Source organism: Cebus imitator, unplaced genomic scaffold (genome assembly GCF_001604975.1).
Source record: "Cebus imitator isolate Cc_AM_T3 unplaced genomic scaffold, Cebus_imitator-1.0 Scaffold713, whole genome shotgun sequence".
NCBI lineage: Eukaryota > Metazoa > Chordata > Mammalia > Primates > Cebidae > Cebus > Cebus imitator.
Genome location: NW_016108028.1, coordinates 497,582 through 514,678, shown reverse-complemented (window position 1 = coordinate 514,678; position 17,097 = coordinate 497,582). Strand labels below are relative to the sequence as shown.

The window sequence follows — 17,097 nt, the reverse complement described above, 5'->3', positions numbered from 1 at the left end:
CTGTTTTCATGGTGGAATATGTTCACCCTCAGCCCCTGAGTTCATATGGAACAGTTCCAACTACCAGAAGAGACGCACGGCTGCCTCTTAGTATGATTTCAGGCTTTCAGGAAGGAAATCTATCTTGTCCAGAATAAGTCAGGTGTCTACTTCTGGTCCATTCAGCTGGGTCTGAGGACAGGGTCATGCAGTACAATTTGGGCTGCCCATCTTCTAGATGGGGGTCAGTTCTTAGAGAAAGGGATGACTCTTAAGCTCAAAAGACACATCAAGCTCTTTCCCTCTGATGTGCTACTGAAGGTCCTGGTGTCACCATGGGCCGCTGCCTGACCTGGTGTTACCAGTATTGTAAGAATAACTCAAAGCCTCGCTTCTTCCGAGGTATTCCTGATGCTAAGATTCGCATCTTTGACCTGGGGTAGAAAAAAGGTTAAAGTAGATGAGTTTCCACTCTGTGGCCACATGGTGTCAGATGAATATGAAGTGCTCTCCTCTGAAGCCCAAATTTGTGCCAATAAGTACATGATAAAAAGTTGTGGCAAAGACGGCTTTCACACCTGAGCGCAGCTCCACCCCTTCCCCGTCATCCACATCAACAAGATGTTGTCTTGTGCCGGGGCTGGCAGACTCTAAACAGGCGTGTAAGGTGCCTTTGGAAAGCCCCAGGGCACTGTGGCCAGGGTTCACACTGACCAAGTCATCATGTCCATCCACACCAAGCTGCAGAACAAGGAGCATGTGACTCAGGCCCTGTGCAAGGCCAAGGTCAAGTTCCACCAGAAGATCCACATCTCAAAGTGGAGCATTACCAAGTTCAATGCAGATGAATTTTAAGACATGGTGGCTGAGAAACGGCTCATTCCAAATGGCTGCAGGGTCAAGTACATCCCCCATGATGGCTGTCTGTACTAGTGGTGGGCTCTGCACTCATGAGGGCTTCCACTATGCTGTCCTCCTAATGCCCAACAATAAATCCTACTTTCTGTCTCAAAAAAAAAAAAAAAAAAGACACCTCAAAATGACTAGGCATCTACCACAGCAGTGGTCTCCAATGTTTTTGGCACCAGGGATGGTTTTGTGGAAGATAATCTTTCTACGGACAAGTGCAGTATGGGAGAGGCGGTGAGGGGGATGGTTTCAGGATGAAACTGTTTTACTCAGATCATCAGGCTTTAGTTAGATTCTCATAAGGAGCACACAACCTGGATCCCTTGCATGCACAGATCACAATAGGGCTCACACTCCTAGAATCTAACGCCACAGCTGATCTGACAGAAAATGGATTGCAGGTGGTAACATTCACTCGCCCAGGGGTTGAGGAATGTACCAGAGCACTTCTGACCTGAGGAATATGATTTTTAAGACAATGGTGTTCCTTTAGGAATTCCAAGGGAGGATATCTGGTAAACAACCATTGAGGTCTCAGGATCCGAGTGAGAAAATGAGTATATTCTATACTTCAGATTCTGTTGAGGATAATGTTAAGGAAAATTCCACTCCAAATTTGTCTCTGAAATAGATCTTTGTGATCCAAGAGTGAAGATAAGTTAAACATATGCAGCAGAATATCATTTTGATATGTTAATCAATGTAATTTTTTCTGAGAATTGTCTGTGACCCTATGACTCTATTCTTTTTGGGCAGTAGGTGATGAAAGATCTGCTGCCTCAAGGAAGATTGACAGAGCAGAAGCAAAAACAAAAGAGTCAAGGCAGATTTGTGGCTTTTGCTGTTTTTAAAAATGATGTGGAATCATATCTGATCGAGAAAGACAATAAAGATTAGAGTAGCAACTATCACACTAGAGAATAGAAAACCAAAGTTGGTTCTTTGAAAAGATCAATGAAATTGTCAAATCTTTAGCTAGACTTACCAAGAAAAAAGAGAGAAGACTTAAACTATTAAAATCAGGAATAAGAGAGGAGACATCATTACTGATCTTATAGAAATGAAAAGAATTATAAGAGAATATCACAAACAATTGTGTACCAACAAACTAGATAAATAAAACGGACAATTCCTAGAAAGGTACAAATTACTGAAATTGACTCAAGAGAAAAAGAAAATCTAAATATATTTGCAACAAGTGAAGACACTAAATTACTGAAAAACGAAAGAAAAGCCAATGCTGAGATGGCTTCACTGGTGAATTCTGCCAATGATTAAGCCATAGTTGTGAAAATACTTTCTAGAACCACTTATTTATTCATTTTCTAACAAATATTTGCGAACCTACTGTATGCTAGGTACTTGGAGTACAACAATACACAAGACAAAGTCCCTGCTGGCCAAGGGCTTGATTTTTCATGAGAATATTGTAATCAAGGCACAAGTTTGTGAGCTGCTGACAAGGGAAACTATTGTGAATTCACGGAGTCTGCATAGGACTTTATGGAGCACTGGGGTTGTGTGCCAAACTGTTTATCTGACTGCAGTCAACTCCATCCATGCTTCCATCTCTTCTCACCTCTCCCCTGTCCTTCTGCTTCACCTTTTTCTCCTTCCGTTGATGCAGCCAGCCCTGCTATTCAGAGTGAGCACACCTGTCCCCTTTGCTGTTAACCACTCTGCAGTCACTAGAAAATCTCACAGCTGTAGGACACCAGCTGTGAGAGGAGTGGAAGGTCTTTCCTACGTCTGTTCTCAAAGTGTGGATCATCAGACTTTGAAAGAGGATGGGAAGTCATTTTCTCCCTCATCAACCCATCCCATTCTCTCCCTGGCATCTTGTGCTCCAGATGTTGAGGACAGCATTCCAAAATGCTGCTGAAGATGGGCTCTCTCCTACCTGTCACCAAACTGTGTCAGTGAGAACCAAGCTCCCACAACCTCTAGTGTAGAAAGGGCAGAGGAATCTTAAACATCATTCATCTGAAAATTTAGTGATGGTTAATAGAGGAATGTGCCCTGGGGTCTGAATCTTTTCTTTTCTTTTCTTTTTTTTGAGACAAAGTTTCACTCTTTTTGCTGAGGCTGGAGTGCAACGGCATAGTCTCGGCTCACTGCAACCTCCACCTTCCAAGTTCAAGGGATTCTCCTGCCTCAGACTCCCAAGTAACTGGGATTACAGGCACCCGCCACCACACCCAGCTAATTTTTTGTATTTTTAATAGAGACAGGATTTCACTATGTTGACCAAGCTGGTCTCAAACTCCTGACAGGTGATCTGCCTGCCTTGGCCTCCCAAAGTGTTGGGATTACAGGCATGAGCCGCAGCACCTGGCCAGGTCTGAATATTTTCTGTAAGAAACACTAGCACCCCTTACAACCTTTTTTTCATCCTTTACAACCTTCTCCCTTAGTCAACTGAAATTTGTCTGTTTCACAGTCAGCTGCACTGGGCATGCGACCTGTACACTGGACACGGCACCATGCAGGCCCCACACTTAGTTTCATGCTCTCCTGTCACCATTCTCAACTTTTTGAATTAGGAGCCTGTATTTTTGTTTTGCATTGGATCCTGCAAATTATGTAGCCAGTCCCACAGTGCTGCATCGTGGACCTATAGGCAGGACTTCTCCATTGTGTTTCTGAGTCTGGCTAGAGTGGTGAGGAATCACCTGACTCTGGGGCCGGAGCTGGCATTTGAATCATGGCTCCTTTACTTACTAGACCTGTGGTCTCAAAAGTTCCTCAGCCTCTTGGTTGCTTTATCTGTAAAGTGGGATAATAATAGCATGTATTTCATAGGCTCGCTGAGAGGTTAAAATATGTTAATACATATGAAACACTCAGAACAGTGCCTGGAACATAGTAGAAAGCTGTGCAATGTTGGATGTTTTTGTTGCATGGCTATTCCAAGGTCACATGGCTCTGTATCTTTCTGCAGTGTATCTTGCATTTGGTGGTGAATCTGCCTGTTGAACTGAATTAGTTCTGTAATAGTCTCTGTTCATGAAAAGACTGCAGCAGAGTGAGCAAAGTGGGTGTGGAAGGGAGGCCCAAGCTCTGCTTTTGCTCTGCCATGGAGCAGAGTTCTGTGTTAGCTCTCCCTTTTTCCTAACCCCAAAGACATCCCCCACTACTTAAAGTCGCGTTTCCCAAAGTGTGGACCTGGATGATTTTAGGTACCACATGGACCCAGCATTAAACAACATTCCATCTCATAGACAGTTACACGTGTTTTATATTCTTTCCATCCACTGATTACATATTAAAAAAGTCTCCACTCAGTGTTGATACATTTTTAACAACTCTCACATACTTGTAAATTTTTCCTTTTTAATAAAAAAAAAAAGTTGCCTAAAAAAAAAAAAAAAAAAAAAAAAAAAACAGGAAAAAACAGGCCAGAGCTTTGAGCCTGCATCAGACCATAGTGTCCAGTTAGAATGTTAAACACTATAATGGTCTCATTGTATTTGTTTCTAGGATTAATTTATGAATAGAGAAACTGGTTTTTCCATGTAAGGTAATAATCCAAAGTTTCTGACTGGGAGCAAAATAACATGTGAGAGAGTCTAACGGTGTTTAAAAATAAGAAAATGTTAGCAACAAAACACAGGGCTATGGTCAAAAGCAGAATGGAAAGTGTGAGGCCACTGAAAAACAGATTGGGTCAGTTTAACACCAGTTAGCATCAGCATCACAAAGTATAATTTTCTTTCTTTTTTTTTTTTTGAGACTGAGTCTCACTCTGTCTCCCAAGCTGAAGTGCAGTGGCACGATCTCAGCTCACTGCAACCTCTGCCTCCTGGGTTCAAGTGATTCTCCTGCCTCAGTCTCCTGAGTACCTGGGATTACAGGTGTGTGCCACCACACCTGGCTAATTTCCAGCTAAGTTTTGTGTGTGTGTGTGTGTGTATTTTTAATAGAGACAGGATTTCACCATGTTGGCTAGACTGGTCTTCAACTCCTGACCTCAAGTGCCTTGGCCTCCCGAAGGGCTGGTATTACAGGCATGAGCCACCGTGCCTGGCCCGCAATATGATTTTCATCACAGAAATGTAATACACATTTGGAAGAAAAAGCAACAAGCAGTAGGAAAAACTAAGGAAGAAGTATTTGCTAAGCAGTGTCTCCCAGGATGGCAAATGGAAGCGCAGTGTAACATAGCTCAGGATAAGAGCTGGGTAATACAGCTAGAGAGGAACCTTGGTGGAATAAAGAGAAGGAGTAAAGGAAAGAAGCGTTTTTGGTTTAAGGGAAAATAGAAAATTGCAAGCCTACCTAGTAGGGAACATGTGCATTCTTTAGACATGACTGCGATCATGCAGACAGTTAAGCATCTTTGTGAGCCTCACCTGTCCTTTTGGTTGCATTTCCAAGGCCTGGACGAAGCCTGAAGCTCTGTCTCCTGGTGCCCTGGCTGATTTGGCCTGTTGCTTACATCATTCTCCTGGTCTTTATTGTGGAGAGTGAATCTGCAAGTCAGCAGTTTCCTTTTAAAGCACATTTATTTATGTTTTTTAAAAAGTGAATTTAAAAAATAAAAGAAACCAGGGGGGTTTGTGAAGGTGGTGAAGGCTTGTGCCATTTCTATTAGTTCTCCACCCACTTTCCATCCTCTCTCCACCCTTTTCTGCCCTGCTCTATGCCCTGGGCCTGTTGATGTCATGCCAATGTGTTATTTGCCCTCTGGCTTCTGTTGGGGGTCCTTAATGGAGAGCACAAGCAGGAAAGTGGGGGAGGAGGAAGAGTGGAGTCAGAGAATCTGTGCTCCTGCTCCCTCCCTTCGGGGTTGCTGCTTGCTGGCTGTGTCCCTCCACGGCAGGTCTGCAGCCCCTGGTGCTTCCCCTCCTTCTCTGGCCTCTTCAGGGCGAGGGTAGTAACAGTTTCTACTGCCACTAGCTTCAGGGAACTGCATTATCCCTGTAGTTTCCCCACGAAATACTATCGCAAATAGCCCTTTTGTTAAATTCTTCTCAAATAACCCAGACTGAGCGCACCATCTGTTTTTTGCTGGGATGTGGCTGATATAAGCTTATTTACAAAGATCAAAATTAGGGAAACATTAATCCAGAGGAAATCTACCTGTATTCCCCAAGATCTCTCTGATCTCTCAAACCTTCCAGATAGCCAGAGGAGGTAATGGTCAGGGTTGGTAAACGGTGCAGTCTTCCTCCCCACCCTTCATCCCTCTCTTCTTCCAAATACTTCTTTCAGTTGCTATTTTAATAGAGATGATGCAATATTGTTTTTTCCAATCCCACAGAGTATTAATCGCAACTTTTTATAGGTAACAGAATTCCATTCAAGTAAAACAATTAAATGATTCAGGTACTCCATGAAGTTTTATTCTTAAAAAATTCTTTATTCTATAAATGTTTCTACTGAATCCTAAGTACAGATGCCCAAGGAGATGAAGAAACTGTAATTAAGTATGCATAGGAAAGCTCAAATGGGTATGTACAGAAGATGAGCAATGGAAACCAAGTTCTGTCAAATGAGTTCTTCCTCCCCTCCAGGATAGCTAATTATGGGGAAAATAAGAAAGAGCTTTGCCTTTCTCCTTAGTAGTAATGGTCTACAATAGGCCGCACGCACACATCCCTCATCAGAGCTCCCTCAGAGAAAAAATGCAGGGACATGTATCTTGCCCAGGTTAAACTATACACAGTCTATCTTCAGATTACAAGAAACAGTCACACTTGCTCGTAAGTTCACTGGTTCAGGTAAACAGAACGTCTTTTCCCTGTAAGAGAAGAGCAATAAGAGAGCAGGTTCTTGGTTGGTCAGGAGACAGGCTTGGCATTATGTGGCTTTTGAGTTCCCATGATGTCTGGTGAAAGAAATCTGCAACCACCTACAATTAAAAGCCAGTTCCAGTGGTCCAAGTGCCCAGGGATGGTAAGGCTGATGACATAAATGCCTTTAGAGGAAGGGAAAGGGGATGTGAATTCTGGATCCACACCCATGAATGTGACCCATGATACGTTTGGAGTGGAGGACATGGAGGAAAAAATATGCAATGAGAAAACTTTGTTCTAATAAAATCTTACATAGAAACCAAATATGTGGAATAAATACGGTGGAGATTCCTCAACCCAAGATGGTCCCACAGGAGGTTCTGGAAAACTCTATCATCTCTGCCTCTAAGATGATAATCACCATCACGGGATTGAACCTCAACAGGCAGCACGTCTATGGCCAGGATTGATCCTTGATGTGTGTGTGTGTCTGGGGCGGAGGTGGATACTGGGGCTTACCTGTCATGGACAGGCAAAGGAGCAGTGCAGAACTTCCCAACAATGGTAGTCCAGTCTTGTTTCCAAACTCGACTGGAAGACTGCAACTTGAATTTCACTTGGTTTACCTGGCACTGTGGGGTGGCATGGGCTATGATTCCTTTCCCCTGCCATTGCTGCTTAGGACTGCAAGAAAAGGGGATAGGGAAAGTAAATGACTGCCGCACTTACTGCCTGTACTTCCATTTTGGCTCTGATGGGGCTCTGCTGGTGGCACTGGTTGGCTGTCAAGCACCAGGGGGTTGGTTCCTTACCACAGTCCTTTGTGTCACCCTCACCAGCCCCTCTGCCCCACACCTACAACTTTGAATATGACCAAGAAAGTAATTGTTGATTTTTTAGAGTGAACAAGTGGACAACTGCAGCAAAATAGTCACTCTTGGATTTTCATATCTGGAAAAACTGTTCCTCATTCTTGGATTCCCAGCTGGAGGAGACCTTCACTTTCAGATCCAATTACCCAGAAATAGAAACCTCTTTTACCACATTTCTTTTCAAAGAATTATGTGTAAGAACTACTTTGTTTTAGGCTAGGTTTGAATGTGTGGGTGGAAACAGCAGCAACAAGAAAACAGATCATGAAGCACAGACAGAGCTGCGTGGAACCCAGGTTTTGTCTTTCCAGCTGTATGGCTTTGGATGAGTTACCTAACCTGGAAAGGTGGCTGTGGAGTCACATAGCAACTAGGTGTAAGTCCCAGCTTTCCTACATGCTGCTATGAACTTGAACCACAGGGTTTGGTTCATGCTGATTTCAGCCTAGGAGGCTCAGAGTGAAAACAGCATCCAGTTCTCTCTTAATCCTCCCTCTTGGCTTTGCCTCTCAGATTCCCCATCTGTTTAAAGATTCAGGCACCACCTTGGAATGAGACAAAGATGAGTGGGGAGCATGAAATGATCAGCCTAGCAGGGTGCTTTCCAAAGGGCTGTGGTACCCCCTCGGTACTAAGTACCCAAGACAAAAGCAAAAAATCATGAGATTTTCAGTGAGGAAAGTCTTCATGCTGGGTGCAAGGCACAGTCCAGCCAGCAGAGCCTGAGGGTGTTGAGTGGGGGATCAGGGAGGGCGCCCAACAGGGTGGCACTGCACAGCCCTGGGGTTGTGTGTGTGTGTTGGGGGGGTGGTTGGAGTCAGTTTAGTTTAGCTTTGTTTTGTTTTGGACGGAGTTTCTCTCTTCTTGCCTAGGCTGGAATGCAATGGCACAGTCTCAGCTCACCGCAACCTCCGTCTCCCAGGTTCAAGCGATTCTTGTGTCTCAGCCTCCTGAGTAACTGGGATTACAGGTGTCTGCCACTATGCTCAGCTAGTTTTTGTATTATTAGTAGAGACTAATAATACAAAATAGTCTCCATGTTGATCAGGCTGGTCTCGAACTCTCACCTCAGGTAATCCGCTCATCTCAGCCTCCCAAAGTGCTGGGATTACAGGCATGAGCCACTGTGCCCAGCTGGTGTCTATTTTTTAAAGCTCTCCAGGTGATTTTAACACGCAGCCAGGGTTGTGGGTCATTTTCATGACTCTTGCCAGTGTTGACGGACCTACCAATGGGCTAGAAGATTATGAAAACGACTTTCTAGAAGTAGCACAACCTTGAGCTGGTCTAATGAAAGGTACTCTGCTAATTGATAACCAGTCACAAATCTGCCAGGCCCCGCGGGCACCTGCAGGCCTGTGTTGCAATCCCAACGGCTGTACCTAGCTGAGTGACCTTGGGTGAGTAGGGAGGAACCCCAGCTAGTGGCCAGGGGTTTGAGAGTGAAGAAGTGCGCTCTTCCAGCAGAAACTTGTAGTGCCTCCTAACAGAGTTTATGTCCGACATCCCAGCCTGAGAAATATCTCCAAACTCACATCTGATCTCATCACTGTCCTGTTTAAAACTCCCAGTGGCCCTCCAAACTACTCTCAGAATAAAAACCTGTCCTTCAAGGCCTGGCAGAGTCTGGCCCCGACTTGCCTCTCCAGCCTCACACCATTCCCACAACCCCAAATCTGTGATCCAGACACACCAGAGGTGTCACATTCTCCCTAAACCCGGCCTGGGTAGTTCCTGGAAAGCCTTGAAATCTCTGCTCATCATATCCTTAGCCTCTGTCAGGCTCCATCTTCTATGCTGTCACTCTTAGGGCATTGTTCACACATTTACATGTCCGTGCACTGGTCATTTCTCTGTTTGCTCTGGATTGATCTATTCCCCTGCAGTTTCCCCCACCAGCAGGTTCCAGCGAGGTCTAATCCAGTGGAAGCAAGCTCAGGTGGGCAGCTGCTTTGGACAGGGATTCCAGGACTGCAGTTCCCATGGGTTCAGCTCCTGCCAAGCAGCCTACCCTGTGGACCCAGCTTTTCCAGTATCATCCCTGCTCTGTCCCTCTAGCCCTAGGGCGGTAGTGGCTCATTGCTCCTGTTGTGAGTAATCGCTGCATTGCTTCCTCATCTCTCTTGCAGCTTTCTGGCTTATCCAACACACCTGTAATGAGTACGCTCTGCTAAATTCCTTCTCTTGGACCATCTCTGTTTTCCTGACTGGACCCTGACTGAGACAGTGACATTATCTGACAGTACCTCCCGCTAGCTTGTGAATAAGTAACCAGCTGCTTTTTAAAGAAGCATGCACCATGGCTGCTGACTTCCTATCCCCTGCAGTCTGTGGCTCCCTACAGTTGGGGTTCTTTGCCCTCTTACTTCAAGCGTGGTCCCAACAGTCCCTAAGCTCAACTCTTTTTTTGGGAAGGGAATGATTAGCCCCAGTTCCAGGAATCACCCAGCATCAAGCCCTCCTGGCCACTAGTCTGGCCCTCCGCTCGCGCTCGTTTGCTGACTGACCCTGTGCCTCGGATTCTGTTCTGGTAACTGACCTAGCACTGCTCCCCTTTCCCAGGTCTGGGTGCTCTCCAGGCTTTGGCTAGCCCTCCCTGGGCTAGTGACTGAGGCCCTCCTGCCTACTGACATCCCTGATACTTATACTGCCTGGATTCCCGAGTGCTGTTTCCTCTCAGGGACCTGATTCCTATGTCCTCTCCACCTGCTGGGACATGCCATTCCTGCTGCCTGCCTGCCCTGCCTGCTCTCATCTGAATTTGCTATGCTTAGACCTACTGCTGAGCAGCTCCCAGTATGTGCCTGTGGCTGGATCTACAGTAGGTGCTACCCCCAGCCCAGCCAGCTGGGCTCATGCATCAGCAATCACACAGTACCTGACCTGGGATGTCCATGTGTGTCAAATGTAAAGGTAACCGACTCCTAAGGGGAGGGGTCAGCCAGGTGGGACACTTACGTACATGGTGATCATAACCGAGGAAGTGACGTTACAGCTAAGGAAGGTAACCTCGATGTTGGTGTCCTTGTTTCTCAGTTCCTTCATGTGAAACTCCACCAGGTTGTGATGTGCTAGGAAACCAAAGCACAACAGAGACTGGGCCCAAGGGCAGAAGGCACAGAAAGCAGCAGTGAGGTTGGGAATCTTGGCTCCGTCTCTTAGTAGCCGTGTGCCCAGTAGCAGATTATTTATAATCTCAGATCCTCAGGTTTCCCAAGTGTAAACTGGGGACAATAAAAATAGACACACTAGAGGTCTGAAATAAATGGGTTAATAGGTATGAAGTCCTCAGGACAGTGCCTGTGCCTAGGAAGCCTTCAGTAACGTTAGTTTTTGTTATTTAATAATTCTAATGTTTCACTTCCCCTTGTTTGGTGACATTTTCATAGTGGGATGATCTGAGCCAAAAAGCGTCTGTCATATGCAGCTATCCTTTGAATGTTTGTGTCCTCTCCAGATTCATGTTTAAACTGAATGCTCTGTGCAGCAGTATTGAGATGTGGGGCCTTTGGGGGAAGGGATTAAGTCATGAAGGCTCTACCATCATGAACGAAATAGTGCCTTATAGAAGGGCTCAAGGGAACTAGGCAGGCCCTTTTTTACTTTCTGCTGTGTGTGAACTGTGTGTGAACACAGTGTCTGTCCCCTCTGGGGAACGCAACAGCAAAGCACCTTCTTGGAAGCAGAGAGTGCAACCCTCACAGACATGGAATGCCAGCACCTTCATCTGGGACTTCCCAGCCTCCAGAACTGTGGGAAAATAGATTTCCGAGTTTTGTAAGTTACCCAGTCTCAGGTGCTGTGTCATAGTAGCACAAAGAGACTAAGACATAAACTAAAGAATTAAGTCCTAAGGCTGGGCACAGTGATCCCAGCACTTTGGGACTCATGCCTGTAATTCTAACACTTAGGGAGGTGGGCGGATCACCTGAGGTCAGGAGTTTGAGACCAGCCTGGCCAACATGGTGAAACCCCGTCTCTACTAAAAATATAAAATTTAGCCAGACATGGTGGCAGGCACCTGTAATCCCAGCTATTTAGGAGGCTGAGGCAGGAAATCACCTGAACCTGGGAGGCAGAGGTTGCAGTGAACTGAGATGGTGCCCTTGCACTCCAGCCTGGACGACAAGAGTAAAACTCTGCCTCAGAAACAACCAAAAAAGAATTAACTCGTAAGATATAGCAATGGCACTGCTCCCCACACACCCAGCGTCAGGGAAGCAGGCTGTGTGTGTAGGAGACTGCTCCCTTCCCTGCAGTCTCTGTTTGCCTATGTGGCATCCGGACTCTCCCTTGAGCAGTGTGGATGCTGGAGCTCTCAAAGTGAATGTCGCCAACATAGACTGGGTGTACAGCCCACACCACGGTGATAACCCTGGGACCTGCTGTCCCTCTGGCAAGAGAAGGTAAGAAAGATTACAGACCAGGCATGGTGAGAGATGCTTGAAATCCTAGTACTTTGGGAGGTTGAGGTGGGCAGATTGCTTGAGCCCAGGAGTTCAAGTCCAGTCTGGACAACGTGGCAAGACCCCGTCTTTACAAAAAAACAAAAACAAAAAATTAGCCAGGCATGTGGTGTGTGCCTATAGTCCTAGCTACTTGAGAGGCTGAAGTGGGAGGATCACCTGAGCTGAGGAGGTTGTGGCTGCAGTATACCATGACTGTGCCACCACACTCCAGCCTGGGTGACAGTGGGAGACCCTGTCTCAAAAAAAGAACAATTAAAAATTTAAGAAAAGCCAGGCGCGGTGGCTCACACCTATAATCCCAGCACTTTGGGAATCTGAAGCGGGCAGATCACCTGAGGTTAGAAGTTCAAGATCAGCCGGGCCGACATGGTAAAATCCTGTCTCTACTAAAAATACAAAAAATTAGCCTGGCATGGTAGCGGGTGCCTGTAATCCCAGCTACTCAGGAGGCTGAGGCAGGATAATTGCTTGAACCCAAGAGGCAGAGGTTGCGGTGAGCCGAGGTGGCGCCACTGCACTCCCGCCTGGGCGATAGAGTAAGACTGTCTCAAAAAAAAGTTTTAAGAAAAGAAAGCTTACAGTTTCCCTAACACACTGTCCTTTCTTTATTAAGGGGTAGGTGCACCTGGTGGCATTTGGCAATCACTTTAGTCTCAGAAAATTTTTCCCAGGCTCCTTTGGTGATGAGGACATAGCTAGAGATGCAGACCTTCGCCTCTCCTCTACCTGTATGTCTTCATTTGTCATATTTTATGGACTAATTTTGGGGAGGGGAGCATAAACTTGATGCAGGTGAACTGAGCACTAAGTTGGAGGAGTGCTATGGCCCATCTGGGCTCCCTGGGGCTAGTAACAGGGCTCACCAAAAGGTGCCAAGATGCCAAGAACCCACGAGAAGAAAAGAGCCTTGCATGCTTCCCCTCCACGGAGGAGGACATCAGACACCACACCCCTCTGTCTCTCCTTCTCAGTTGTTACTATGGGATATCAATTGTTATGGGGATGGGCAAGAGCTGAACTGGAATGGATGATATTTGTAATGTGGAAAAAAAAAGCTAACTTACATAAGCTTTTGGAATTTAATTATCAGGGCTGAGTTCCATATATTTTATTATGAATACTTCTTTCTTTGCTAGCAGGTATCATTAAGAAAGTTTTCTAAGATTCTGTGGTAGGTAACGGTCGTCCGTGCAAGGGTCATTTCGTCGCTAGGAAGGGATGGCCCTTGCCCGCAGTGATGGTAGTTAGCAAGATGAACAAAGATGTGCAGATGAGAGCAGCAATTAACCAAAAGTTGATAGAAACTGGAGAAAGGGAACACCTGAAAGAGTTGCCAAGAGCTAAATTAATTGAATGCGGTTGGAAGAGTCAGTTGAGGTCACACTGTAAATAGGTAATTAAAGAAAAAGGACTAGAACACGTTACTGTTGATGACTTGGTGGCTGAAATCACTCCAAAACGCAGAGCCCTGGTACCTGACAGTGTAAAGAATGAGCTTCTACAAAGAATAAGAACGTTCCTTGCTCCTCATGCCAGCCTTTAAGATTAAATTAGATTGTGTTGTTTTGTGGTTTTATTTCTGAAAATAAAACTTGCCATAAATTAGAAAACAGTTTCCCAAAATAAAATCCTTTTTTGTATGATGGTATACAGTTTTTAGTAATGATGTATACATTGTATTGATTTTTTTCCCTAAATGTGTTATTTTAATAAATATTTCATGAATGAAAAAAACAAAACAAAAAAACAGGTTCTTGCTCTGTTGCCCAGGCAGGAATACAATGGCATAATCAGCTCACTGTACCTTGAACTCCTAGGCTCAACCAATTTTCTCACCTCAGCCTCCCTAGTAGTGAGAACTACAGGTGAGCACCATCATGCCTGGCTAATTGTAAACAACTTTTGTAGAGTCAGGGTCTCACTATGTTACCCAGGCTCGTTTCAAACTCCTGTCATCAAGCGATCCTCCCACCTTGGCCTCCCAAAGTGCTGGGATCACTGACATGAGCCACTGCGCCTGGCCTGCTTCTTCCCTTGCTAAGTTACCCTGGAGCCCTCAAGGGAGCCAGGCCTAATGTTGGGTGAGTGGAAATTGGTAGTGAAATCAAATCTGCACAGGAGCATGTCTCATATCGTACAACACAGAGTCCTGGGTGGCTGGTCAGGAGGCCTGGATCCAAGGCTCAAGCCTGCTGCTTACAAGCCATGCTATCTTGCCTGAGACACTGAACCTCTCCGTGCCCCAGTTCCCTCATCTGCAAGCAATAGTCCCCAACATTATCACACAGGACACGGTAAGGATAGAGTGAAGTAATAGAAGATACGCTGTGTGAAAAGCCATTCTATGAGGGAAAATATTGTTTAAAAAATATTATTTGGTAGAAGATCCTCTGCTCATGCTGGTGCATGCTCGGCACAGGTCAGCATTGCTGAAGTCAAAGCAGGCACAGGGTGCCAGGCATGGGAGCCAGGGCCATGATGGCCTGAGAGTGGCTGGAAAGCTGCTGGCCCCTACCTGTTCTTGAACATACCCATATCTGTCCAGGGAGAGCAGGGAGGAGCCAGCTTCCATCCCTAGAAGTGACAGCTCAGGGCAGAGCCTGCAGGCAGCCAGGCCTGTTTCTGTGCCCCTCTGTGGTGTTGGAACAAACAGGGCTATGCTTCTGGGAGCGTGGAGAGGTGGGGCTCAGAGCAAATATGAAACAGTCAGAAAAAGTATGGCTCTGTGAATCTTCTTGGCAGGGACGTTAACCTGCTTTTAACCTCCAGGCATTCCCCACACGTTCTTGCTAGGTGTATTCTTAGCTGCACAAACACAGAGGTGCCAGTTCAGGTTGCTGTGAACCTGCCCAGTTCAGGTTACAGTTTCCCTAACACACTGTCCTTTCTTTATTAAGGGGTAGGTGCACCTGGTGGCATTTTGCAATCACTTTAGTCTCAGAAATTTTTCCCAGGCTCCTTTGGTGATGGGGAGGGACCTTAACCAGGAGTGGACCTATTCCAGCAGCTGGAATTCGAAGTCAAGATGTCTAGTCTTGGCAGCACTACCTCAACCACCAGACAAAACCCCCTCCTGCATGCTGACTCTTTGATGGGGTGGCGCTGACAGAAGGAAAGCAGAGAAATATGGCCTGCAGACAGCAGGTTCTCAGAAGGTGGAACCATGGTGGCGGCAAGGAAGGAGTATAGATTTTGGAGTCAGAAGACCTGGAGTTGAGTTTTGACCTTTTCACCCAGCTGTGGAGCCTTGGGCATGCCACTTGGTCTATCAGAGCTTCCCTTTCCTTGCACCTGCCTCTCCCAGTTGGGTTGTCAAATGAGCTGATATGGATGTGAAAAGCCCACAGTTGATTCTGTAGCCCACTTTGTTCCTAAGAGCTAGCCATAAATTTTCTCTGGCATGAAGGAAGAAACACCCTAACTATTCTTCTCCCAAATTCTCTAATTGACTAAGGGAAGGAAATTATTACTGATTGGGTTCCAGTCCCTGTGCTAGTGATCAGCTGTGTGCTATTTTATTTTATACTCACAGTTGATTCTTTGAAGTAGGTACTGTTATGGTTCCCATTTCTACATGAGGATATAGAGTTCAGAGAGGTTAAATAACTTGCTCCTGATCATACAGCTGGTAAGTGGAGAGGCTGAGATTCGAATCCAGGTCTGGGTGAGCACAGAGTCTGAGCTCTGGGCTCCATATCACACATGGTACCAGGTACCAGGCCTTCTAGTACCAGGAAGATGTTGTCACAAAGATCCCTCCACTGACCCGACACAAGCTGATCAGAAAATCAGTTAAAATTGGTGGCATATAATTTATCATCTAAACCAGCACACTTCATCCTATACCCATGATAAAGCAGACAGGACCCCAGGACATCTGGCATAAACCAGGAAGTATAGTCACCCTCGTTAAGATGCACATAGCTTAGGGAAGGATGATGGTTCAGTTTGTAATGTATTTCATGGATTCTAAGACACATTTTTCATTCCCATTTAACATTGTTACAATCACCGGCATCTTCACTTCAAAGAAATGTGGTGGTTAGGAACGACAGTGAGAAGCTGGAATGCACCTGTGAAGGGGAAGGACAGCAGAGGGAAAGGTTTGGTATTCCCCAGGGACCTTGGAGGCTGCCAGGGTGAGAACCACATAAGGTGGGCGCCAAGGATTGAGAGATGGGAGTGCAGAAAGGAGGTGGCCAAAGGACAACCCTAAATGCCACTCTAGAGAGAAGGCCCACTGGAGGATAAATTTTGAGGTAGGAGGAAATAGGATCAGTAGATAACAGTAAGAAGCCCCCAAGTCTTCATCTGAAGAGCAACCGGTTGGACTCACTCTGAAAGTTTTGGTTCAGACCAGGGACTGTTGCCCCACCTCCAGTGATACCTTTGCCCTTGTTGTTCACTCCCACCCAGCCTACCATACTGAGCTGGGCACAGCCCAAGCCCGAGCCCTGGACTCCTTGGGCGGCACCCTGGCAGAGCTAAGCTCATGCATTTCCCCCTACTCACTGCAGTATGGAGCACTAGAAGTGGTCAGGAGGTAGACTTTCACTTCCTTGGGAAGCGGCTCTATCTTGACACCACCTTGTTTCACCAGTCCTGGAAATAAAGAAGCAAAGATAGCAGAGTCCTGAGAAGGATATCTTAGGGTCCCAAGCCCCCAGCCACGTATTTATTAATTCACGCACTCATTTATTCCACAGACATCTACATTGTACACTCACTATGTGCTGTATTCTGGGGTGAGTTCGGGGATACCAGCAACTCAGTCTAGTGGGCAGTAAACACACACATAAAGAGAAGTACATTTTTCAGATCATTTGACTCATTATTCGCAGGTAATTATAAGAAATCTGAAGGGCTGGGCACGGTGGCCCACGTCTGTAATCCCAGTACTTTCGGAGGCCGAGGCAGGCGGATCATGAGATCAAGCGATTGAGACCATCCTGACCAACATGGTGAAACCCCGTCTCTACTAAAAATGCAAAAATTAGCTGGGCTTGGTGGTGCGTGCCTGTAGTCCCAGCTACTCGGGAGGCTGAGGCAGGAGAATCGCTTGAACCCAGGAGGTGGAGATTGCAGTGAGCTGAGATTGCACCACTGCACTCCAGCCTGGTGACAGAGTGA

At 46.1% G+C, this 17,097-nt stretch overlaps 1 protein-coding gene and 2 pseudogenes across 4 annotated transcripts in view; 2 read left to right on the top strand and 1 right to left on the bottom strand.

The window, feature by feature from the left end:
• Positions 1 to 314: 314 nt before the first annotated feature.
• LOC119469568 lies at positions 315 to 933 on the top strand (annotated as a pseudogene).
• A 5,278-nt stretch (positions 934 to 6,211) lies between these two features.
• The window catches only part of PLA1A (phospholipase A1 member A), a 35,427-nt gene continuing 24,541 nt past the window's right edge, over positions 6,212 to 17,097 (bottom strand). For 2 of the 4 annotated variants that reach the window (XM_017518914.2, XM_017518913.2), the window contains 4 exons: positions 16,480 to 16,569; positions 10,461 to 10,569; positions 7,146 to 7,310; positions 6,212 to 6,631 (listed from right to left, as the gene is read on the bottom strand). In XM_017518914.2, coding sequence (XP_017374403.1) covers positions 6,547 to 6,631; positions 7,146 to 7,310; positions 10,461 to 10,569; positions 16,480 to 16,569 — 449 coding nt within the window. In that variant the 3' untranslated portion in view covers positions 6,212 to 6,546. Of the gene's footprint in view, positions 6,632 to 7,145; positions 7,311 to 10,456; positions 10,570 to 15,497; positions 15,581 to 16,479; positions 16,570 to 17,097 lie in introns of all 4 variants that reach the window. The other 2 variants (XR_001821867.2, XR_001821866.2) reach the window with 2 other exon arrangements.
• LOC119469567 lies at positions 13,134 to 13,599 on the top strand (annotated as a pseudogene).